General features: G+C 41.4%; 1 protein-coding gene across 2 annotated transcripts in view; it reads left to right on the top strand.

The window, feature by feature from the left end:
• The first annotated feature begins 229 nt into the window (after positions 1-229).
• The window catches only part of LOC140453599 (palmitoyl-protein thioesterase 1-like), a 28,563-nt gene continuing 2,240 nt past the window's right edge, over positions 230-26,552 (top strand). Inside the window, exons 1-8 of one of the 2 annotated variants that reach the window (XM_072548415.1) lie at positions 230-386; positions 1,858-1,964; positions 3,049-3,176; positions 3,325-3,395; positions 9,790-9,892; positions 15,159-15,249; positions 17,733-17,831; positions 24,980-25,051. In XM_072548415.1, coding sequence (XP_072404516.1) covers positions 260-386; positions 1,858-1,964; positions 3,049-3,176; positions 3,325-3,395; positions 9,790-9,892; positions 15,159-15,249; positions 17,733-17,831; positions 24,980-25,051 — 798 coding nt within the window. In that variant the 5' untranslated portion in view covers positions 230-259. The remainder of the gene's footprint in view (positions 387-1,857; positions 1,965-3,048; positions 3,177-3,324; positions 3,396-9,789; positions 9,893-15,158; positions 15,250-17,732; positions 17,832-24,979; positions 25,052-26,552) is intronic. The other variant, XM_072548416.1, reaches the window with a different exon arrangement.

The raw sequence follows: 26,552 nt of genomic DNA, 5'->3' as shown, positions 1-26,552 counted from the left end.
AACAAACACACTGAAATTACTCAGTCGGGAGAAACAAACTTCAGGTTTATGATCTTTCACAATATCAAGAATGGATACTCGGTGTCTTAATATCTTCAACTATTCAACACTGCAGACACTTCTAGATGGGTAAAAATGAAAACAGTATTTCACAGTTAACCAGCACTGTAGCAAGTAAAGGGAACTAGACAGACTCCTATTCCTGACCAATTACAAACTCTAAGATCATGTGACAACACGGCTCATATGACTGAGTAAGATGTCTGCGCATGGAAGAGGATGGATTTTGGTAATTTTCTGGTTTTTCTTCGTCTGGGAAACCGTCTCATGGAAGACCACCAGTAACGACACGGAGCCAGTACCGGTGGTCATTTGGCATGGCATGGGTAAGACGGCGGGGAAAACATTATCTCAACGTAAACAGACTTTAGAAACGGAGTTAACCGGGGACTGACAGATCATGGGTGAATCCCTCGTTTGATCATATGCTTGTGCATTTCACTTTGATTTTTGAACATGTTTACGGATTGTAAATTGTTGATTTAGAATCCACAAAACAGGAAAGTGCACTTAGTTTTGGCGTTATACGACCAGCCCGCAATGGTTAACATTTAAAAAAAAATGTAAACCCTTAAATTTTCATTTATTTGAAGCTGTCTTGTGAGGTTAAGACAACTAAATCCTATTACTATATAATCAGATATAAAACTAAAGTTGGACTTTGTTCAAGGCATAGCAGTAACAATTATTCATGTTTTTGTCAAGAGTAAGCAAACCATTTTGCATAATAGGTAGTGTATTTCTAACATTGAGTTATTATAATCCGTTTTACTTTTTGTTATGTATTAACAGAATTGTTCAAAATTTAGTTTATTTGCATTTGAACCTGTATTGATCCCACCTGATGCTATTGTGGAACAATTTGGATCCCAGACTGAAATTTGGTATTATTGATCAAAATGTTTTGGTTTTGATGAAGTGGTCTCTTACTGAAATAAGTGTGCAATGTTGCATTTTTTTTCACAGTAAAAGGAGTTTATGAAGCAAAAGGAATGAAAATAAAATAGAATAAACTAGCCAGTTAACTTCTAAGAAACTTAAGTTTTGAAATGTATGGTGAAATGTAACACCATTAATCCCAAAACATCTCTGTATGTTACCCAAAAAGCAAACGTGCATAGTACTCGCACTACAAAATTCTTTTTCTCTGACACCTCAATGTGCTTAATTTAACTTCCAATCCCATCTGGAAAATCTGACAGCTCCAGGAAGAAGCTATCATACAGCTGAGCTCAAACATTCTCAGCTTCAAATAATCTTTTCAGGATGTTAACCAACAGTTCTGATCTGTTGACTTTAAGGTAATCTAATGTTAACAAGGGTATCTTCTCCTCTTCTCAGGAGCAGCTTTCTCCCTGTAAAAGTACAAAATTGAAATTAAAAGATCTCTCACTAAGCTGTAGGTGTTTCCCCAAGTTTAAAAACAGGTCCAAAAATTTTTTACAGAAACCTTGAGGTGCAATTGTTTACCTTGCAAGGTAAGCCCTATGTAATGTAAATAAAACTCAGTTCTGAAAACTGGCCCGCAATGATGTTTAATCACAATGGCTATAGAATCACTCATGTTAATTATTAGTTCCTTCAGACATGGGAAAGCCTATACCCATCTATATCACTACTTCAAAATACAAACTTACTGCAAGTATTATAAATGTATAAATCTCTCAGTCTGCAACAGGATTCTACCTTGACTAATAAACTTGCTGAAATAATCCTTACTACTAAAATTGTCAGTGTGTTCAATAGTAATAGTGATGTTTCAGTGTTCTGATTTCTATACAACTTGATTATTTTTAGGTGATAGCTGTTGTAAAGCATTTACCCTGAAATTTATTAAACTGGTGAAAGAAACTGTCCCAGGAAGTTATGTGTTATCCTTGAAAATTGGAAAAAGTGCTACTGAGGTAGGTCTTAATAAGGTAGAATGAAGTTAGGTATGATTATTGTGATGCGAAAGTTAAAATGCTGTGACTGAATTTATTGCTGTCAAATAAACTTTGAATTATTTAAATATGATTTAAAATGTGATCCTGGAGAAATCAGTTTGGTAACATGCTAAATAGCTTATTTTGGAGTGGTCGATTTAAAAAAAACTGGTTTCTTAACTAGTTAGGAAGCTTTAAATATGCTATACCACAAGTCATGGTTATTAGATTAGATTACTTACAGTGTGGAAACAGGCCCTTCGGCCCAACAAGTCCACACCGCCCCGCCGAAGCGCAACCCACCCATATCCCTAAATTTTACCCCTTACCTAACACTAGGGGCAATTTAGCATGGCCAATTCACCTAACCTGCACATCTTTGGACTGTGGGAGGAAACCGGAGCACCCGGAGGAAACCCACGCAGACACGGGGAGAACGTGCAAACTCCACACAGTTAGTCACCTGAGGCGGGAATTGAACCCGGATCTCAGGCGCTGTGAGGCAACAGTGCTAACCACTGTGCCACCGTGCCGCCCACCATACAAGTTATAACAAAGCAGAGTTCATATTTCCTATTTGCCTGGCACTTCCCAGTGGAAATGTTTGCATAGAATACATCTTATTAGGATCAACATAAAAAATGACTCAGCTGTGCTGTTAACCCCTCTTTGCTTTCTGATGAGTAGTGTGATTAAGTTCCACACAGGCCATGCACAGGAAATGCATGCTTATAGTGACCACATTTGATGCTGTCTGAAAGAAAATCTGGAGAAAAGACAAATTATATAAAGAGGGTGTATTAAAGTTTACATTGTGTTTTGATTTTTATAGTCTCTCAGGTACTTAGGAAGATCTAGCTTACCTCTGATTTCTGCATCTATAATGTTTTCCCTCCCTGGAAATGCTGTCTATTAATAGTGTGGTTCCTTTGTACTGACAACTATATGCATTGTACCCAAGAGGATTTTACAGGTTTTTCAAAAATAAGCAAACTCTATGATCTAGCCTTATCTACTGTTAGTGATACAACCTTACACACAAAATCTGTCTTTTTTTTTAAAGGAAATTGAGAACAGTTACTTCATGAATGTAAATCACCAAGTTGAGATGGTATGTAACATACTGTCCAACGATAAGAAGCTACAAAATGGATACAATGCAATGGGCTTCTCTCAAGGAGGTCAGTTTATGTAAGTGTGAAGACCAATAGGGTTTACCTTCTGAGGTGGCCCTGCACTTATGGAGCACTTTTTAAATCTTCAGGATATTACAAAACACTTCACTACCAATGATCTTTTTTCAATAAAAAAAAATTGCCTGATTTTCCATTTGTTATAGAAGAGCTGTGGCACAGAGATGTCCTTCTCCTGCAATGAAAAACCTCATCACATTTGGAGCCCAACATCAAGGTAATGTTTTCTAGTTTGGTTTGCTCCATTTAAATGCATAACTTTCAAAGGCTGAAATGTTTGTTTACTGCAATTGTATGACAAACCTGCTGTGAAAATGAGCAACTGTTCCATAATTACTACCTGTGAAGGTGGTAATGTTGAGATCACATGATCAAAGGACTATTTAAGGTAGAATGTCATTACATCACAGCCTCCCTGTACTCTTATTGAAGTATCTGTTATAACATTCCAGTGCTTCACCCTTTCTAAAATTTCAACTGAAACTACCTTCTCAGTTAACTACCCTTCAATAGAGTTGATCATTAACATAGAACATATGTTCCTTTTTGTTACTGACAAATGCAAAAATCAGCCTGCTAACTGCACCTAAAACTGAGGCAGACATGAAAAGTGGGTGCTATTTTAATTAGGTCCATGATGATCAGCTATCACACTGAAGCAATGTGTTTCTTATCGAGCACTTATTTGGCCCAGTTTGGATATAAAAATCAACTGTCATCACCACCTATTCCTACTGATGATGGTAATTGACTCACTGGTGTCCTTAGACAATAGACAATAGACAATAGATGCAGGAGTAGGCCATTCTGCCCTTCGAGCCTGCACCGCCATTCAATATGGTCATGGCTGATCATTCCTAATCAGTATCCTGTTCCAGCCTTCTCTCCATACCCCTTGACTCCACTATCTTTAAGAGCTCTATCCAATTCTTTCTTAAAAGAATCCAGAGACTGGGCCTCCACTGCCCTCTGGGGCAGAGCATTCCACACAGCCACCACTCTCTGGGTGAAGTAGTTTCTCCTCATCTCTGTCCTAAATGGTCTACCCCGTATTTTTAAGTTGTGTCCTCTGGTTCGGCACTCCCCATCAACGGAAATATGTTCCCTCCTGCCAGAGTGTCCAGTCCTTTCATAATCCTATACGTTTCAATCAGATTCCCTCTCAGTCTTCTAAACTCAAGGGTATACAAGCCCAGTCGCTTCAGTCTTTCCGTGTAAGGCAATCCTGCCATTCCAGGAATTGACCTCGTGAACCTACGCTGCACTCCCTCAATAGCCAGAATGTCTTTCCTCAAATTTGGAGACCAGAACTGTACACAGTACTCCAGGTGTGGTCTCACCAGGGCCCTGTACAGCTGCAGAAGCACCTCTTTGCTTCTATACTCAATCCCTCTTGTTATGAAGGCCAGCATGCTATTAGCCTTCTTCACGGCCTGCTGTACCTGCATGCTTGCCTTCATTGACTGGTGGACAAGAACACCCAGATCTCTCTGAACAGCCCCTTTACCTAATTTGATACCATTGAGGTAGTAATCTGCCTTCCTGTTCTTGCCACCAAAGTGGATAACCAGACATTTATCCACATTAAACTGCATCTGCCATGCATCTGCCCACTCACCTAACTTGTCCAGGTCACCCTGTAATCCCCTAACATCCTCATCACATTTCACCCTACCACCTAGCTTTGTGTCATCAGCAAATTTGCTAATGTTATTGCTGATACCATCTTCTATATCATTTACATATATTGTAAAAAGCTGCGGTCCCAGCACGGATCCCTGCGGTACCCCACTGGTCACTGCCTGCCATTTTGAAATGGAGCCGTTAATCACTACCCTTTGTTTCCTATTAGCCAACCAATTCTCTATCCAATCTAGTACTTTGCCCCCAATCCCGTGCGCCCTAATTTTACTCACTAACCTCTTGTGTGGGACTTTATCAAAAGCTTTCTGAAAGTCCAGGTACATTACATCCACTGGATCTCCCTCGTCCATCTTCCGAGTTACATCCTCAAAAAATTCAAGAAGATTAGTCAAGCATGATTTCCCCTTCATAAATCCATGCTGACTCTGTCCTATCCTGTTACTATTATCCAGATGTGCCGTAATTTCATCCTTTATAATAGACTCCAGCATCTTTCCCACCACTGAGGTCAGACTAACTGGTCTATAATTTCCTGCTTTCTCCCGCCCACCCTTCTTAAAAAGTGGCACAACATTAGCCACCCTCCAATCCTCAGGAACCGACCCCGATTCTATTGAACTCTGGAAAATAATCACCAGCGCATCCACGATTTCCCGAGCCACCTCCTTCAGTACCCTGGGATGCAGGCCATCAGGTCCCGGAGACTTATCAACCTTCAGACCTAACAGTCTCTCCAACACCAAATCCTGGCAAATAGAAATTCCCTTAAGTTCAGGTCCTTCAGCCACTGTTACCTCAGGGAGATTGCTTGTGTCTTCCCCAGTGAACACAGATCTGAAGTACCCATTTAATTCCTCTGCCATTTCTTCGTTCCCAGTAATATATTCCCCTGCTTCTGTCTTCAAGGGCCCAATTTTTGTCCTAACCATTTTTTTGCCTTGGACATACCTAAAAAAGCTTTTACTATCCTCCTTTATATTCTTGGCCAGTTTACCTTCGTACCTCATTTTTTTCTCTGCGTATTTCCTTCTTACTAATCCTCTGTTGTTCTTTAAAAGCTTCCCAGTCCTCCGTTTTCCCGCTTATCTTCGCTAAGTTATACTTTTTCTCTTTTAACCTTATATGTTTCTTTACTTCCCTTGTCAGCCACGGCCGCCCATGTCTCCTCCTGGGATCTTTCTTCCTTTTAGGAATGAACTGATCCTGCATCTTCTGCATTATACACAGAAATATCCACCATTGTTCCTCCACGGTCTTCCCTGTTAAGGTATTGAACCATTGAACTTTGGCCAGTTGCTCCCTCATAGCTCCATATTTCCCTTTATTCAACTGAAATATTGTCACTTCAGATTGTACCCACTCCCTCTCAAATTGCAGATTGAAGCTTATTGTATTATGGTCACTACTTCCCAATGGCTCCTTCACTTCGAGGTCACTGACCAATTCTGGTTCGTTACACAATACCAGATCCAGAATCGCCTTATCCCTGGTCGGCTCCAGCACCAGCTGCTCTAAAAATCCATCTCTGAGGCACTCCACAAAGTCTCTTTCTTGAGGCCCGATACCATCCTGATTCTCCCAGTCTACCTGCATGTTAAAATCCCCCATAACAACTGTAGTAACATCTTTGCGACAAGCCAATTTCAGCTCCTGATTCAACTTACCTCCAACATCCAGACTACTGTTTGGGGGCCTGTAGATGACTCCCATGAGGGTCTTTTTACCCTTAGTGTTTCGAAGCTCTATCCACACTGACTCTACATCCCCTGACTCTAGGTCCGCCCGCGCAAGGGACTGAATATCCTCCCTTACCAACAAGGCCACCCCACCCCCTCTGCCCGTCAGTCTATCCTTACGATAACATGTGTAGCCTTGAATATTCATTTCCCAGGCCCTGTCCCCATGAAGCCACGTCTCAGTTATCCCCACAATATCGTATCTGCCAATTTCCAAAAGAACCTCCAGCTCATCCACCTTGTGTCTAATGCTTCGTGCATTCATATATAGAATTTTTAATTTGTTACTGCTCTCACCCTTCCCCTCAACCCTTATTTCACTCAACTTTACAGCATGATACCTTTTCCAGTTTTCTGCCTCCTTGATACAGTTGTCTTTCTTGACTTCTCTTGTTCTAACTACCCCTTCAATTTCCTTTTTAAGCATCCAGCTTGTCCCCTCCCCCCGCTACTTAGTTTAAATGTAGTGGTGTTGCAGCAGAAAACCTGCCTGCCAGAATGCCGATCCCTGTTCTATTAAGGTGCAAGCCGTCTCTCTTGTAGAATTTATGGTTACCATAAAATATACCCCAGTGATCCAAGAACTTGAAACCTTGCTTCCTGCACCAGTTCCCCAACCACACGTTCACGTCCATTATCTCCCGGTTTCTGGCCACACTAGCCCGAGGAACTGGAAGCAAACTGGAGATAACCACCTTGGACGTCCTGCTTTTTAGCCTTCTTCCTAGTTCTGCGAAGTCTCGCTGTAGTATGTTCCTCCTCTTCTTCCCGACATCATTTGTGCCGACGTGTACCACCACCTCGGGCTCTTCACCCTCGTCCTTGAGGATGTCCTGCACTCTGTCCGCGATGTCTTTCACTCTAGCACCAGGAAAGCAACACACCATCCTTAAATCCCGTCTGCTGCCACAAAAACCCCGGTCCTTGTTTCCTCTCAGAGACCATTTAAAATATAAAGTGTCGCTGGAATCTTTCCTGTTCACTAAACATTAGAATCAGTTATGCAATACTCAAATCATAGAATGCTGGTGAAATTAGACAGAAACTCATAAAATAACATAAGTATCTAGCGGTTTCTAAAATCAAGGGGCATGAATAGCTAAGATTTAAAAAGTGCTCCATAAGTGCAGGGCTCCCTCAGAAGGGTAGGGGAGTCCAAAACAAGGAGGCTGGGTTTATGATGAGAGGAAAGATTTAAGAGGGCATCTTTTTCATGCAAAGGTTGGTGCTTATATGGAACAAGCTGGCTGAGAAAGTGATGGAAGCAGGTACAATTGCCCATTTCAGGGGCATCTTGATGGGTACATGAACAAGAAGGCTTTAGAGGGATATGGGCCAAATGCTAGCAAATGGGACTGGATCAGTTTAGGATTTGTGGTTGGTGTGTACTGAAGGGTCTGTTTCCGTGTTGTATGACTCTGTGACACTCTGGAAGCTGAACATATCTAGCATCATCTGTTCTCCCCAGCTACCCAAAAGAAAATATCAGCCACTTTCTGGCTGCATTCCCCACATTGTTTTCTCTCTTGTGGCTTCTTCCTTTCCTCCCCATTTCAGTGTCACCTCTCCCCTGATATGCCATTTCTCAGTGGATTGCAAAGTTTAAAACCAAACTTGTTCTCTTTAACTAATTTATTATGTGTGGGTGTACAAGTTGTCTTTGAGACAGCTTGGGATAAATCCCACTGAATACTCCATGATACGCTGTATAGACTTAGCCTGAGTTCTAGTCAAAATTGGTGGTATAGTGGGCAATGAAGAAGGTTATCTAAGATTACAAAGACAATCTTGATCGATTGGTTCAATGGATTGAGGAGTGGCAGATGGAGTTTAATTTGGATAAGTGCAAAGTATTGCATTTTTTTTAAAGCAAACAAGGGCAGGACCTATACACAATTAAAAGTATGGCTTGGGTGTTGCGGAACAGAGACACCTAGGGGTTCAGTTACCTAATTCTTTGAAGTTTGTCATATAATCACAGGGTGATTAGCAAGGTGTTTAGCATGTTTGCCTTCATTGCTCAGACTTTTGAGTATAGGAGTTGGGATGTCATGTTGAAGTTGTACCTGATGTTGGTGAGGCCATTCCTGGAGTACTGTGTCCAGTTCTGGTCACCCATTTATAGGAAGAATGTTATGTAGCTGGAGAGGGTTCAGAAAAGATTTACCAGGATGTTGCTGGGGATGGAAGGTTTGAGTTATAAGGAGAAGCTGGATAGCTGAGACTTTTCACTGGAGTGTAGGAGACTGAGGGGTGACCATTATAGAGGGTTTAAAATCATGAGGCCATTGAATCACACCCATTCAATCTAGATGGAGACAGCTTTGCTGTTGCAGCTCACAAAAGTGTTGGAAAATAGTATCAGAAAAGTCAATAGTCATCTGCACTCTGCAAAAATAAAGGATACTTCTCTCTGGTACCTCCCATTCACAAAGCTGTCATTCAGTTTACCTCTGCTACTGGAAACACTCTCGTAAAGTCTCCTAGCTTGCAAGCCTCACTCAAGGTCTCAATTTTCACCTGCCCTCTTGTCCAGAAATAGAAAAATTAATCAATTTTGTTTCAGCTCTCTACCAATATCCATTACATACCCACAGACTCCACAGTTACTTCCTAATACTTCTGGAGTACTGTGTCCAGTTCTGGTAAACTTGTTATAGAAGGATATTAATAAGCTGGAGAGGGTTCGGAGATTTACCAGAATGTTGCTGGGAATGGAGAATTTGAGTTGTAAGGAGAGGCTGGATAGGCTGGGACTTTTTTCACTGTGATTATAGGAGTTGAGGGGTGACCTTTTATAGAGGTTTTAAAATCATGAGGGGTATAAGGTGAATGGCAGGTGTCTTTTCCCTAAGGTGGGGGATTTCAAGACTGGGGGCATATCTTTTAAGGTGAGCAGCGAAAGATTTAAAAAGGACACAGGGGCAACCTTTTTTAAGAGAGTGGTTTGTGTGTGGAATGAAGTTCTGGAGGAGGTGATGGATGCAGGTACAGTTAGAACATTTAAATGACATTTGGATATGTACATGAATAAAATGTTTGGAGGGATATAGGCCAAGTGTAGGCAAGTGGGACTAGTTTAATTTGGGATTATAGTCAGCATGACGAGTTGGATGAAAGGGTCTGTTTCTGTGCTCTATGACTCGTCTTTTTTTTCAAAAAATTGTTATTTCAGATCTTTTCTTCAGACTAGTTTCTGACTATTTCTTTGTCACATTGCTGCCCCATTAGGTGTGTATGGTTTACCACACTGTCCTGGAGAGAGTTCCCACATATGCAACTGGATAAGAAAGATGTTAAATTTGGGTGCTTACAGTAGTCCAATTCAACAGCAGTAAGTATTACCAGTACTGAGACAAATTAAGATACCGTTGAATCTTGGTCATTTCATAAATTGTCTATATCTCTAGTGAAATATGAATAGGTTGCTCAGTGTCATGTATTGTCCAGTTATAAGAATGAAATAATAAAAACCACATCCTGATAAGGGGAATAATTGAAATAACTATCATAACATCTTACTTTGGTTTCTATATACAAGTTGTTCTGCTATAATGCATGTTTTGTTAATGTGAATTCACTATGACTTGATGAATTGGGCACACTGTTTCTATAGTACGAACATCTAAACTGTGTACTGGTTATAACACAATTCTGACCCCATTAGTTTAAATGGTGCTGCTATTATGTGATTTTCTTATAACACGGGATTGTATGAGAACGGAACAGCTATAACAACTGACTGTAATAATTTCAGGAAGGAACATTGTGGTTGCTAGCTAGTGTATTTGAACTGACTGCTGTAATGGTTGGGGAAATAGAGCTGAGATGATGCACATTAACTCAAAGGCCTTTGACCGTATATTTCTGTAAAGCATTTGGAGAAGATTGAGGATTTGGTTTTGAAGTTTGAAGTCTGAGGAGGAAATCTGTTTTTTACAAACTGATCAGAGAGTAGGTAATAGGTGAGAGCAGTTTCTCAAAGTAATTAAACTTAGCAGTGCCACCCAACAAGGTTTTATCCTAAAACTACTTCTATTTGCATGTATCAATGATAGACCTAGTTTAAACTTGAAGATATTAAGTTATGAGACATAGTAAAAACATAAAGACACAAAACTGCAAGTAGCAAATGGAATTTGATGCACTAAGTGTAAGGTGATACTTTTTAAAACAAAGATTATAATTTGCATGGAAGAAAAGTGATGGAAGATTGAAGATGTTTGCAGGTTGTGTTTCACATGACAACCAAGTTTTATTTTAAGAGAACTGGAGGTCTTGGGTATTATGGCAAAAGAATTATATGAAAGTTGAGACCATTAATGAATCTTTTTTAAAAAAAAGCTTTGGCACATCACTGTCCAGTTTTGGGCTCCACACTGAGGCAGAGAAAAGATAAAGTGCAGATTCGTGAACGAGTTGTCTGGTATGAGAAAAAACAGGATTGAAAGGTGAGTTGGAAAAAAATGGTTGTTTCATTAAAGCAGTCATGATTTGGAGGTGTTGGTGTTGGACTGTGGTGTACAAAGTTAAAAATCACACAACACCACCAGGTTATAGTCCAACAGGTTTATTTGGAAGCACTAATCTTCGGATCTTTGCTCCTTCATCAAGTGGTGGTGGAATATAAGATTGTAAGACAGAATTGAGACCAAACGTTTACAATGTAATGTAACTGAAATTATATATTGAAAAAGACCTGGATTGTTTGTTAGGTCTCTCATCTTTTAGAATGACCATGGATTAGTGATTAGCTAATTTGATGAGTGGTCGAAAATCGGGATAGGGGGACAAGATGGGGAGTGGATTTTGGAGTCTTATTGAAGTGGAGAGAAAAAAAAATCAATGCAAACTCTGTGGGCAAATAGCCTGCTGTAATTAAATGTAAAGTCTTTAAAAACACATATAACATTTTTGTTTGAGATGTTAAAAATCCTACACTTAGGTGCTTGAGTGGAACTTGCTGTATGCTTTTGACTTCCTTTAAACTTTCAAGTTCAATTTAGATTTTGCCCAGGACTTTCTAAAGAAAGTACAGAAGAACAATTACAGAAGAGTACTTGGGACTACGTTATGGCCACAAAATCAGAGACATGAATTTCACAGGGGCAGGAATGGTTGCTAGATGTTCTAGGGTTTAGATCATTTAGAAAGAACAAGGAGGGTGGAAAAAAAAGAGGAGGAGGTGTAGCATTGCTAATCAGAGAGTGCGTCACAGCTACAGAACAAAGGTTGTTGAGGAAGGACTGTCTACTGAGTCAGTATAGGTGGAAGTTAGGAACAGCAAGGGGCAGCCACCTCAATGGGGGGTTTTCTACAGCCCCCCCCCCCTCCCCTAATAGCAATAGGGGGATTTAAGAACTCACAAGCCAGCAGATTTTGGAAAAATGCAGATGTAGCAGGGTTGTTGTTATGGGTGACTTCAACTTTCCCAATATTGACTGGAAACTCCTTAGTGTAGATGGTTTGGATGGAGCCATTTTTTGTCAGGTGTGTTCAGGAGGGTTTCCTTACTTAGTATGTAGACAGGCCAACAAGGGGAGAGGCCATATTGGATTTGGTGCTTGGCAATGAGCCAGGACAAGTATCATATCTCGTGGTGGGAGAACAGTTTGGTGACAGTGACCACAATTGCCTCACATTTACGTTAGCCTTGGAGAGGGAAAGGAGCAGTTACTAAGGGAAGATATTTAATTGGGGAAAAGGAAATTATGATGCTATCAGACATGAGTTGGGAAGTACAGCTTGGGAGCAATTGTTCCACAGAAAGGGCACAACAGACATGTGGAGACTGTTTAAGGAGCAGTTGTTGCAAGTGATGCACAAATTTGTTCCTCTGAGACAGGTAAAAAGGGGTAAGTTTAAGGAACTTTTGGATGATGAGAATAGAGGAGCTTCTCCTCAAAAGGAAGAAGGCAGCTTGCGTAAGGTGGAGGAAGCAAGGATCTAATAAAGCTTTAGAGGATTACAGGCTTACTAGAAAGGAGCTCAGAAGTGGACTGAGGAGAGCCGGGAGGGGGCACGAAAAAGACTTGGCAGAAAGGATTATGGAGAACCCAAAGGCATTTTACTCATAGGTGACGAATAAGAGAATGATCAGGGAGAAAGTAGGACCAGTCAGGGATAACATAGGGAACTTGTGCGTGGAGTCTGAGCAGATAGGGGAAGCCCTAAATGAGTCTTTTGCTTTGGTTTTCACTAAGGAAAGGAACCTTGTTGTGAATGAGAACTTTGAGGAGCTGGGAAACAGGCTTGAACAGATCATGATTGATGAAGTTGATGTGCTGGAAAGTTTGGTAAATGTTAAGATTGAGAAGTCTCCAAGGCCAGACCAAATTTATCCTAGGTTGCTCTGGGAAGCAAGAAAGGTTGCTAAGCTTTGTTTCCTCACTCTCCACGGGAGTCATACCAGAGGATTGGAGGGAGGTGAATGTTGTTCCTCTTTTGAAAAAAAGGGAATAGGGAAATCCCTAGCAATTACAGACCAGTCAGTCTTATGTCTGTGGTCAGCAAGGTTTTGGAACGAATTCTGAGTTAGGATTTATGACTATTTGGAAAAGCATAGCATGATTAAAGGCAGTCAGCATGGTTTTGTGAGGGACAGGTTGTGCCTCACAAATCATATTGAATTCTTTGAGGAGGTGACGAGACAGGGTGAGCAGTGGATGTTGTGTATGTGGACTTCAGCAAGGCATTTGATAAAGTTGCCCATGAGAGGGTCGTTGATAAATTCAGGAGGTATGGGATACAGGGAGCTTTGGCTGTCTGGATTCAGAATTGGTTGGCTGACAGAAGGCAGAGAATGGTTGTAGATGGAAAGTATTCTGCCAGAAGGTCAGTGGTGAGTAGTGTCCCGCAGGGCTCTGTTCTTGGGCCTCAGCTCTTTGTAGTTTTTACAAATGACTTGGATGACAAGGTTGAGGGGTGGGTTTGTTAATTTGCAGATGACATAAAGGTTGGAGGTGTCGTCGATAGCATCGAGGGCTATTGCAGGCTGCAGTGCGACATAGACAGGATGCGGAGCTGGGCTGAGAAATAACAGATGGAGTTCAACCTAAATAAATGCGAAGTGATGCAGTTTGGAAGGTCGAACATGAATGCTGAATATAGAATTAAAGACAGGATTCTTGACAATGTGGAGGAACAGAGGGATCTTGGTGTTCAAATGCATAGATCCCTCAAAGTTGCCACCCAAGTGGATAGGGTTGTTAAGAAAGCATATGGTGTTTTGGCTTTCATTAACAGGGGGATCGAGTTTAAGAGCTGCGAGGTTTTGCTGTAGCTCTGCAAGACCCTGGCGAGACCACACTTGGAATATTATGTCCAGTTCTGGTCACCCTACTATAGGAAAAATATGGAGGCTTTGGAGAGGGTGCAAAGAAGGTTGCCTGGACTGGAGGGCTTATCTTATGAAGAGAGATTGGCTAAGCTTGGACTTTTCTCTCTGGAGAGAAGGAGGAAGAGAGGTGACCTGATTGAGGTATACAAGGTAATGAGAGGCATGGGTAGAGTCAATAGCCAGAGACCTTTCCCCAGGGCAGAATTGACTGGCACAGAGGGTCATTGTTTTAAGATATTAGGAGAAAGGTATAGAGGAGACATCAGAGAAAGGTTCTTTATGCAGAGAGATGTGAATGCATGGAATGCATTGCCAGCTGTGCTGGTGGAAGCAGAATCATTAGGGACATATAAGCGACTGCTGGAAATGCACATGGACAGCAGTGAATTAAGGGGTGCCAAGGTTATTTGAGATTAGGAATAATCCTCAGTACAACATCGTGGGCTGAAAGGCCTCTTCTGTACTGTACTTTTCTATGTTCTAAGAGAGCATTAGATGATCTTATTACAAAATGTAATTTCACTTTGGGAAGGTGGGGAGGAAGGCAAGTGACCAGATCAGTAAATGGAAAGTTGTCTTTTTTTTGTAGTTTTTAAATTCTTAATGGAATACTTTGGTTTAACTCCTTGTGTCACAATGTTTTGTGATCCACAACAGCATCAACATGCGTAAACTCATTTCAGATTTTATTTTTGTTCAACAAACACTTTGTAAATACAAACCAAATTTAATCACTTTGAATGTATAGATGCCAAAGGGGTGAGTTAATCTTGTTTATTGTTATTGAAACATAATGATTACTGGAGAATTAGATTAGCACAAAAGCAATCTGCTTGGTTTTTGCATTATGAATCTGAATGTGAAATTGAATTGAGGAAGCTTGCATTTTCTACTCAGGTGCTCTCAAAGGTTCTCAAATCTGTTGTAAACATTTGACTGTCTGTATACTAAACAATCCCCATTTTGAACAGCCTCAAGGTTTGCCTTGGCATGGGGAGAAAGCAGTGTCACCCACATTTTTGTAATAATGAACGTGGTACCCACCTTGTCCTCTGTAAACTTGCACATTGTGCCTGGTTGACTCCTGTGCTCTTTCTTTGTGATTTCTCCAATGAGGTCCATTCATGACATTAACCTCTCAGTCTTCCACCCTCAGTTGCCTTAACCTAACCGTAAGAGTTGTAGTGCATTTTAAACAAGTCATTTTTGTAGCTGTTTAAGGCTATCAATTAATTTCACTTATTTATTGTTTTCATGTTAGCTTGGTACAGGCAGAGTACTGGCATGATCCCTTGAACGAAGATCTGTACAGGAACAACAGCATTTTCTTGGCAGAAATTAATCAAGAAAGGGTAGGTACTCCTTGAGCTTAGTGGCTTTAATTTGTGGGAAGTTGTAGATTGTGAACTCTATCCATCACATGCCAGATAAACACCAAGAATCCAGCCTTCTATGCTACCATCACACCAAACACCATTTCCTTTTTGAAAATATAACTTACTGTCTTTCTTTCTTTCTTTCTGTATTCTTCTGTCTTTATCCTTGGTTATCACTTTTGCTGTTTGTTTGTTTTATGGAACAGATTTGTTCTATAATGTAGAACTGTAGTTTCAGTAAAGGTATCACATTCACCATTTTCTGATCTATTTGATTGGAAGATCAGTAATGTAACATATTTACTTAAAAGGGAAGAAGAAGAAAGCAGGAAACACAGGCCAATTAGCTTAACAGCTAACATTTTCCCTATGACTAATTATAACAGGGTAATGGGATAGGTTCAAAGTATATTAAATAATGTACAGGGTTACAATTAAAAGATTTGAGCTTCCTCAAATTAAAATGCTCAGCCAATGCAAACATGATGGGCTAAATAGTGTCCTACATTGTGAAGTTCAAAATAATCAGCGTTAACATGGTTTTGTAAAAGGGAAATCATATTTGACCAATCAATTGGAGCTCTTCAAGGAAGTAACACATGCTGTGGAAAAAGGAACCAGTGGATGCACTGTACTTAAATTTTCAGAAGGCATTTGATAAAATGTCCAGTCAAAGCTTTATTGAGAAAAATAGGGGGTAGTGTGGATATAAGATTGACTGACTGATTGACTAACAGGAAGCAGAATAAGAATATTTTTTTTCAGGTGACAAACTGTAACAAATGGTGCATCACAGGATTGGTGCTGAGACCCTAAATGTTCATAATTTATATACGAAGCTTAGCTGAAGGGATTGATGGTAGGGTAACCAAATTTACTGATGACACAAAGGTAGTTAGGAAAGTTAAGTTGTGAAGAAGATATATAAATAACTTACATGTGTGAGCAAAGATGTGACAAATGGAATATAATATAGGAAAACATCAAATTGACCAAATTAGCAGAAGAATAAAAATTAAGCTTATTGTCTAAATGGTGAGAGATTACAGCTCAGATATACTGGGATCTACTGTCCTAGTGCATGTACACAATGTTAGTATGTATTTACAGCTAGTAATTAGGAAAGTTAAAAGAATACTAGAATTGATTGCAAGTGGAATTGAGTACAAAAATATGAAGGATGTAAATATACTAGAGGCAGTTTAGAAAAAGTTTACCAGGCTGGAATGAGAGGACTTTCTTATGAAGAAAGATTGGACTGGGTAAGTTTGTATCTGCTGAATTTATAAGATAAAAGTGACTTGGTTGAAACAGACTACCCCCTGAGGAGTCTCGACAGGATGGATGTGGAGAGGATGTTTCTTAGGGGAGAAGTTAGAATTAGAGGTCACTGTTCAAAAATCAAGGGTTGCGTATTTTTTTTAAAAAAAAGATGAAGTCATTGTTTTTTGCTGGGTCAAGAGTCTTTGGAACATGCTTCCTGAAAAGGTGGTGGAAACAAAGTCACTGAATAAGTGTTATGAAGATATAGGTCTACCTTTTAAGAGAGTGAAAGACTTGGCAAGTACACAGAGTGCTGGAGAATTTACAAAGTAACATTTGATTCAGAGTAAACAGCATTCGCTGAGTTGCTATGAGACAAAAACACAAATTTGAATTTGGCCAATCAGTTTAAATTATACCTCCCCAAAAAACTAAACTCCAATCCAATTTGAATTGAGTATATTGACAATCTTTAAAAGCCAATGACACAATTTGGGGGTGTAAGACCAGGGAAAACTGAACAGTTGAGATGAGAACTGCTAAGCCCAGCATATAAACAGACTGCTTGAAAAATAGTCTCTCTTAAAAGTACCTTTTCGATCAGTAACCTGTGATGCAGAAATTCCTATGAAAAAGAGAAGACACAGGAAGATCTGAATAGAAGCACAAAAGCTGTCTGGTTTTGAGATAAGTATGGTTTTGTAAATCTTAATTGGGAGTTTTATCAGACTAGTATTATAGAAGGAAAGGTAAAAGATAGGTTAGAGTAAGGCATGGTAAGCTGTTGTTAGTTAATTATTCTCTGTTATACTTTGAGAAATAAATTTGTTAATTTTTACTTTAAATAGTTCTTAGCCATTCGAATTTTACAGTTTACTGCACAGGATAAATCTTTTCCCTTTTGCTGGTTTTAAATTTAGCAGGCGGTTTTACCCCATGTTGTAACATAAGACACTGGAAGATTCTTGCTAAACAAGGGGTGAAAGGTAGGTGGGAATGTGGATTTGAGGTTCCAATCTGATCAGCTATGATCTTATTGAATGGCTGGCTGACAGACTTGGGACTGAATAGCCTACTCTGAACTGGTATGGTTGTACGTAATTGGTGCAAAAAAAATTAAAATAGCATATTTAAGTCTGGATTTTAAAATGCTAATTTTGAGTGGGATTTCAATACCTATCTTTCTTCTATTACAGAGAATCAATGAAAGTTACAAGGAGAATCTGATGAAACTAAATAAGTTTGTAATGGTGAAATTCTTGAAGGATTTAACGGTTGACCCAGTTGATTCAGAGGTGAGAATGGATGCTTTCACTCTTCTAATTTTAATGTTGCTATGAATATGGTTGCAGCTGTGTCTGTTGTTCTATAAATATCAATCATCAGAATGTTTGGACTATTGTTGCATCTATTTCCTGCCACCTTTTTGTTTCTAAACGTGAGGAGAAAGTTTAATTAACTCCAGTAGTCATTAGTTGGCGCATTCCCACTGGTAGAAAGTGAGGACAGCAGATGCTGGAGATCAGAGTTGAGAGTGTGATGCTGGAAAAGCACAGCAGGCTAGGCAGTATCTGAGGAGCAGATGAATTGACGTTTCGGGCATAAGCCCTTCATCAGGAATGAGGCTTGTGGGCCAGGGGGAGATGAGAGATAAATGGGAGGGGGTGGGTGGGGGCTGAGGGGAAGGTAACAGAGTGCAATAGGTAAATGAAGGTGTTGGAGAGGAGGGTGGAGTGGATAGATGGGAAAGACATTGGACAGATCAAGAGGGTGGTGCCTAGTTGGAGGCTTGGGACTGGGATAAGGTGGTGGGGTGGTGGGAAGGGAAAAGGAGAAACTGGTGAAAACCACACTAATCCCGTTTGGTTGCAGGGTCCCAAGGTGGAAGATGAGACGTTTTTCCTCCAGGCATCAGGTGGTTAGGGTTTGACAATGGAGGCGGCCCAGGACTCACATACCCACATCACCCTTAACAACTCCTTCCAATCCTCCAAACCAAAGGGGTAGCCATTGGCACCCGCATGGGCCCCAGCAATGCCCGCCTCTTTGTCAGATACATGGAACAGTCCATCTTCCACAGCTACAACGGCATTGTTCCCCAACTTCACCTCATATTCACCTGGACCATCTCAGACACCTCCCTCCCCTTCCTGGACCACTCCATTGCCATCTTCAGCGACCAACTAACCAATCTACTGCAAATCTACCGACTCCCACAGCTACCTGGACTGTACCCACCCTGCCTCCTGTAAAAATGCCATCCCTTATTCTCAATTCCTCTGCTTCCGTCACACCTGTTTCCAGGATGACCAATTCCATCATAGAAAGATGGCCGCCTTCTTCAAAGACCGTAATTTCCCTTCCCACATGGTCGGCGTTGCCCTCCAGTGCAACTCCTCCACTTCCCGCACCTCCGCCCTTAAACCCCACCACTCCCAATGCAACAAGGACAGAACCCCCCCAACCCCCCGGTCCTCACTTTCCACCCCACCATCCTTTGTATATATCGCACCATCCTCTGCCATGTCTGCCACCTCCAAACAGACCCCCACTATGAGGGATATATTTCCCTACCCACCCTTATCAACGTTTCGGAGAGACCATTCCCTTCCCAACTCCCTTGTCAGATCCACCCCCCATCAGCCCTCACCCCACTCCTGGCACCTTCCCCACGACCGCAGCAAGTGCAAAACCCGCGCCAACACCTCTCTTCTCCCCGCCAACACCTCTTTTCTCCCCTCCCCCACCTCTGACCAAGACCCCAAAGGATCCTTCCTTCGACATCCAACAGAAATTTACCTACATCAGGGAGACAGGACGCCAACTTGTGGATCGTTTCAGAGAACATCTCTGGGACACCCTCACCAACTAACCCCACTGCCCTGTGGCTGAACACTTCAACTTCCCCTCCCACTCCACCGAGGACATGCAGGTCCTGGGCCTCCATGACCAAACCCTGACCACCTGACATCTGGAAGAAGAATGCCTCATCTTCTGCCTTGGGACCCTGCAACCGCATGGCACTAATGTGGATTTCACCAGTTTCCCCATTTTCCCTCCCCCCACCTTATCCCAGTCCCAAGCCTCCCACCGCCCTCTTGACCTGTCCATCGTCTTTTCCATTTATTCGCTCGACCTTCCTGTCCAACCTATCACCTTCTCCCCCACCTTCATCTACCTATTATGTTCCCAGCTACCTTCCCCCAGCCCCAAACCCCTCTCATTTATCTCTCAGCCCCCGGCCCACAAGCCTCATCCCTGATGAAGGGCTTATGTCTGAACGTCGATTCTTCTGCTCCTTGGATACTGCCTGGCTTGCTGCGCTTTTCCAGCAGCACACATTTGACCATATTCCCACTGGCCCCTCCTCTAACATTTTTCCTAAACTACACTTTATAGAAATTACAACATGAAAATAAGCTGTGTCTCGACCTATCAACCCACAAAAGCAGTAGTTTCATTTCTTTATCATCTTTTGAAATATTTTACATGCCCTTTCCATCTTTGATTCCAATAATTGTGCAGCTCATAGACTTTGCTAAGTGAAGGCTATCTATTCAGCAGTCCTATTGTTACCTCCCTTGATCACGTAGCCCTGTATGACATTTTTCTCTTCCATCTCTTTTTCATGCTTTGTCTAATAAATACAATCCTGCTCCCTTGACTGTCTTTACAGTAAATTGCTGAACATTCAACTTTCTTTCCTTGTTTCTGTGCTGGGTGATTTAGTTCATGATTTACCTATCAGGTACTGTCATCCTCTGTTCAAAGACTCCTATAACTCATCCCTCATTTTAAATTAATACTTTTTGAAGGCTCAGCATCTCAGTCTCTCCAATCCAAGGTAATTGAACATGTTCTTATCTGTACCCATTTTTACATAACCCCTCTGAATCCCTCCCTCAACCAAGAGATCTCCATGAAATGACCTGAAAAAAAATTGCGCGCTCTTACTGCATTCTACTGTTATGTATCTGCTTGTAGCTCAAGTATGTTTTTCTCCCCACTTCTGCATGATTCTCTCATGAATGCCCCAGGAATCTATTCTTGGCTCATTATTTATTGCATTTCAGTGACATTCTATTCTTGCAAGCCTACGTTAGTTCCTAGCTGGAAAAGCGCAGCAGGTCAGGCAGCATCCAAGGAGCAGGAGAATCGACGTTTTGGGAATGAGCCCTTTTTCAGGGCTCATGCCCGAAACATCGATTTTCCTGCTCCTTGGATGCTGCCTGACCTGCTGCGCTTTTCCAGCAACACATTTCCAGCTATGATCTCCAGCATCTGCAGTCCTCATTTTCTCCTACATTAGTCCCTAGTCCACAATGCCTCAAATTTAATATTCTGTTCCTTGTACTTAAATTCTGCTGTGGCTTTGCTTATTAATTTTGAGACCAGCAAACTCTTCCACTGATTCTGGTCTCTTCTACGTCTCATTCGTGATAGCATTGGTAACTGTACCTCTGCTATAACTAAGCCCCCAAACTGCACATGTCCACACCGAAACTGCCACCAATTAACTCTGGTGTCTGATGCAGATTAATGGCATCAATGTGGGCTTAATTCCTGTACTGGCTGAGATCACTATGGGACCCTACATCTTCAACCTCCCCTTTCTTCTGAGGTGTGGTGACCCTCTGGTTAATCTGACTAAGCTTTTCTGAGGGGGCAGGCTACGGTCTTTTGGGACTATGATGACTGTCTTTTTCTATCTCCGCTGGATTCCCCTTAGAATCATAGAGATGTACAGCATGGAAGCAAACCCTTCGGTCCAACCCATCCATGCTGATCAGATATCCCAACCCAATCTAGTCCCACCTGCCAGCACCGAGCCCATATCCCTCCAAACCCCTCCTATTCATATACGCATCCAAATGCCTTTTAAATGTTGCAATTGTACCAGCCTCGACCACTTCCTCTGGCAGCTCATTCCATACACATAACACCCTTTGTGTGAAACAGTTACCCCTCTCACCCTAAACCTATGCCCTCTAGTTCTGGACTCCCCAAGGAAAAGACTTTGCCTATTTACCCTATCCATGCCCCTCATAATTTTGTAAACCTCAATAAGGTCACCCCTCAGCCTCTGACACTCCAGAGAAAACAGCCCCAGCCTGTTCAGCCTCTCCCTGTAGCTCAGATCCTCTAACCCTTGCAGCATCCTTGAAAATCTTTTCTGAACCCTTTCAAGTTTCACAACATCTTTCCGATAGGAAGGAGACCAGAATTGCACGCAATATTCCCAACAGTGGCCTAACCAATGTCCTGTACAGCCGCAACATGACCCCCCAACTCCTGTACTCGGTACTCTGACCCATAAAGGAAAGCATACCAAACGCCTTCTTCACTATCCTATCTACCTGCGACTCCACTTTCAAGGAGCTATGAACCTGCACTCCAAGGTCTCTTTGTTCAGCAACAGTCCCTAGGACCTTACCATTAAGTGTATAAGTCCTGCTAAGATTTACCGTCCCAAAATGCAGTACCTCTCATTTATCGGAATTAAACTCCATCTGCCACTTCTCAGCCCATTGGCCCATCTGGTCCAGATCCTGTTGTAATCTGAGGTAACCCTCTTCGCTGTCCACTACACCTCCAATTATGGTGTCATCTGCAAACTTAGTAACTGTTCCTCTTATGCTCGCATCCAAATCATTTATGTAAATGACAAAAAGTAGTGGACCCTTCACTGATCGTTGTGGCATTCCACTGGTCACAGGCCTCCAGTCTGAAAAACCACCACCCTCTGTCTTCTACCTTTTGAGCCAGTTCTATATCCAAATGGCTAGTTCTCCCTGTATTCCATGAGATCTAACCTTGCTAATCAGTCTCCCATGGGGAACCTTGTTGAACGCCTTGCTGAATTCCATATAGATCACATCTACTGCTCTGCCCTCATCAATCTTCTTTGTTACTTCCTCAAAAAACTCAATCAAGTTTGAGAGACATGATTTCCCACGCACAAAACCATGTTGACTATCCCAAATCGGTCCTTGCCTTTCCAAATACATGTACATAGTGTCCCTCATGATTCTCTCCAACAACTTGCCCACCACTGAGGTCAGGCTCACTGGTCTATAGTTCCCTGGCTTGTCTTTACCGCCCTTCTTAAACAGTGGCACCATGTTTGCCAACATCCAGTCATCCGGCACCTCACCTATGACTATCGATGATACAAATATCTCAGCAAGAGGCCCAGCAAACACTTCTCTAGCTTTCCACAGAATTCTCGGGTACACCTGATCAGGTCCTGGGGATTTATCCACCTTTAACCGTTTCAAGACATCCAGCACTTCCTCCTCTGTAATCTGGACATTTTGCAAGATGTCACCATCTATTTCCCTACAGTCTATATCTTCCATAGCAAATACTGATGCAAAATACTCATTTAGTATCTCCCCCATTTTCTGTGGCTCCACACAAAGGCTGCCTTGCTGATCTTTGAGGGGCCCTATTCTCTCCCTAGTTACGCTTTTGTCCTTAATATATTTGTAAAAACACTTTGGATTCTCCTTAATTCTATTTCATGTCCCCCTTTTGCCCTCCTGATTTCCCTCTTAAGTATACTCCTACTTTCTTTATACCCTTCTAAGGATTCACTTGATCTATCCTGTCTATACCTGACATATGCTTCCTTCTTTTTCTGAACCAAACCCTCAATTTCTTTATTCATCCAGCATTCCCTATACCTACCAGCCTTCCTTTTCATCCTGACAGGAATATACTTTCTCTGGATTCTTGTTATCTCATTTCTGAAGGTTTCCCATTTTCCAGCCATCCCTTTACCTGTGAACATCTGCCTCCAATCAGCTTTTGAAAGTTCTTGTCTAATACTGTCAAAATTGGCCATTCTTCAATTTAGAACTTCAACTTTTAGATCTCATCTATCCTTTTCCATCACTACTTTAAAACAAATAGAATTATGGTTGCTAGCCCCAAAGTGTTCCCCCAGTGACACCTCAGTCACCTGCCCTGCCTTATTTCCGAAGAGTAGGTCAAGTTTTGCACCTTCTCTAGTAGGTACATCCACATACTGAATCAGAAAATTATCCTGTACACACTTAAGAAATTCCTCTCCATCTAAACCTTTAACACTATGGCAGTGCCAGTTGATGTTTGGAAAGTTAAAATCCCCTACCATAACTACCCTATTATTCTTACAGATAGCTGAGATCTTCTTACAAGTTTGTTTCTCAATTTCCGTCTGACTATTGGGGAGTCTATAATACAATCCCAATAAGGTGATGATCTTTCTTATTTCTCAGTTCCACCCAAATAACTTCCCTGGATGTATTTCTGGGAATATCCTCCCTCAACACAGCTGTAATGCTATCCCTTATCAAAAATGCCACTCCTCCTCCCCTCTTGCCTCCCTTTCTATCCTTCCTGTAGCATTTGTATCCTGGAACGTTAAGCTGCCAGTCCTGCCCATCCCTGAGCCATGTTTCCGTAATTGCTATGATATCCCAGTCCCATGTTCCTAACCATGCCCTGAGTTCATCTGCCTTCCCCGTTAGGCTTCTTGCATTGAAATAAATGCAGTTTAATTTATTAGTCCTATCTTGTCCCTGCCTGCCCTGACTGTTTGTTTGATTCACTTCTGTTCTCAGCTGTACCCGTCTCAGATCGATCTCTTTCCTCACTATCTCCCTGGGTCCCACCCCCCCACCTTACTAGTTTAAATTCTCCCAAGTGGTTCTAGCAAATTTCCCTGCCGGTATGTTAGTCCCCTTCCAATTTGGTGTAATTCATCCTTCTTGTACAGGTCACTTCTACCCCAAAAGAGATTCCAATGATCCAAAAATGTGAATCCTTCTCCCATACACCAGCTCCTCAGCCATGCATTCATCTGCTCTATCCTCCTATTCCTGCCCTCACTAGCTCGTAGCACTGGGAGTAATCCAGATATTACTACCCTTGAGGACCTCCTTTTTAAATTTCTGCCTAACTCTCTGTAATCTCCCTTCAGAATCTCAACCTTTTCCCTTCCAATGTCATTGGTTCCAATGTGGACAATGACCTCCTGCTGGCCCCTCTTCCCCCGTGAGAACATCCTGCACCCTCTCTGAGACATCCTTGATCCTGGCACCAGGGAAACAACACACCATTCTGCTTTTTCTCTGCTGGCCACAGAAACGTCTGTCTGTACCTCGGACTATAGAATCCCCTAACACAATTGATCTCTTGGAAGCCAACGTACCCCTCGTTGCATTAGAGCCAGTCTCAATACCAGAAACTTGGCTATTTAGCTTTTACTCTGCTAACATATCCATAAACTATAGATACAAAGTGGGATATCTGAAGTGTTTTCATCTTGTACTGACACACAGTAAACCTATAGATGAGTGTTCCTTCTTTCAGTTAACTTCAATTAGAACTTTAAGAAGGGATTTTCAAGTGAATCAAACCAACAAAATGACCAAATTCATTCTGCTTTTTGTTCCAGTGGTTTGGTTTCTACAAAGCTGGCCAGGCCAAGGACACTTACAGTTTGCAGGAGAGTGTTCTTTATCAAGAGGTAAGATTTGTTATGATGCTATATTTTTATCTCTCTTATGCTGTAGAGAGGGGCAATCTTGGGGAGCTGAATGCTAGTGTTCGATTCGGACTGTAAAATTCCTAAGTGAAATTAGGGCTGTGTTAACCAGTTCCAAAATGATTAACCATAGAGCAAGAATCAAAATGACAGGTCAGCAATAGAAAGTAAACTGGTGTTGGAAGAGTTACAGATCAAACTTAAAAGGGAATGTATTAAGTAAAGATTTCCTTGAATATTCAGGGATGAGAGATCAAATTTGAAACTGAAAGCATTCTAATTGCCACATGGAACACACAAAGAAACTGTTCAGCCAGTCCTGTCTGTGCCAGTGCATAAACATCAAAATAAAGTAGAACCTAAAGTATTTTTAAATTCAAAATGTGTGGAATTAACATTAAAAAATTGAACATCCAACAAGTTCATTTTTCCTGAACCTTAAGGCTGTCCACAGTAATAATGAAACTAGTATTCTGTGAAAAAAATTAGCTACATCCTATTAAATGTGCAAGTTTAAAGGTTTTCAACACTGAGATTAATAGTGTAAACCATTAAAATCTTGTCAGTTAAATTAATTCTCATTGTTGATTACAGCATTTTGAAGAGCCTGTTGAGTCATGTCTTTGCCAGTACTCTTAAAAGTTATGAATTTAGTCCTTTTCCCTCAAAACCCTGCAATTATTTTTCTGAAAACCATTTCAAATCTGTTTTGAAAGCTGCAATTGAATCTGCTCCACTGCACTGTCTGAAGGTGATTTTAGATCCTAATAACATTTTGTTTTTAAAAGGCTCTTCCTCATGTCCCTTCTAGTTTTGCCAATCACTTAAAGCAGCCCAGTGGCTCCGTGGTTAGCACTGCTGCTTCAGAGCTCCAAGGACTCTGCTTTGATTCCAGCCTCTGTTAACTGTCTGTGTGAGTTTCCTCCCACAATCCAAAAATGTGCAGATTGGATGGATTGGCTAAGTTAACTTGCACATGGTGTCCAGGGATTTGCAGCCCAGGTGGATTAGCCATGGGAAAAGTGGGGTTACAGGGATAGTGTGGGATGCTCTTCGGAGGGTAGGTATGGGCCGAATGGCCTGCTTCCACACTGTAAGGGATCTAGAACTTAGTCCATGTCCTTTGATTCTTCATCTTAAAAATGGGAACAGTTTGATTGTCTTGCTTTGTCTGGGATGGGGCCACAAAATAGTGTAGCCTGTAGAGTCAAATAGAATCACTGCCTCAATGCTAGATTTCCACGTTGAAACATGCATGTTTGGAATATGGTATTTTACAGACCTAGGCACATACTTGTACAAGGAATTTAAAAAGAGGCAATGCATGGAAATAGATCATAAAATAAGCTGAATATTTGGTTTTGCAACCAGAAGTGCGGGATTCAGAAATAAGGAGGTCATTTTAACTTCTACAAATGAGTCACAGAATGTTATGTACTGTTTTGGAAACATTTTGAAAATGCATGTAATACATTCAAGGGAT

This window comes from Chiloscyllium punctatum, chromosome 27, assembly GCF_047496795.1.
Source record: "Chiloscyllium punctatum isolate Juve2018m chromosome 27, sChiPun1.3, whole genome shotgun sequence".
Classification (NCBI taxonomy): Eukaryota; Metazoa; Chordata; class Chondrichthyes; order Orectolobiformes; family Hemiscylliidae; genus Chiloscyllium; species Chiloscyllium punctatum.
This window is presented reverse-complemented; position numbering and strand designations above follow the sequence as displayed.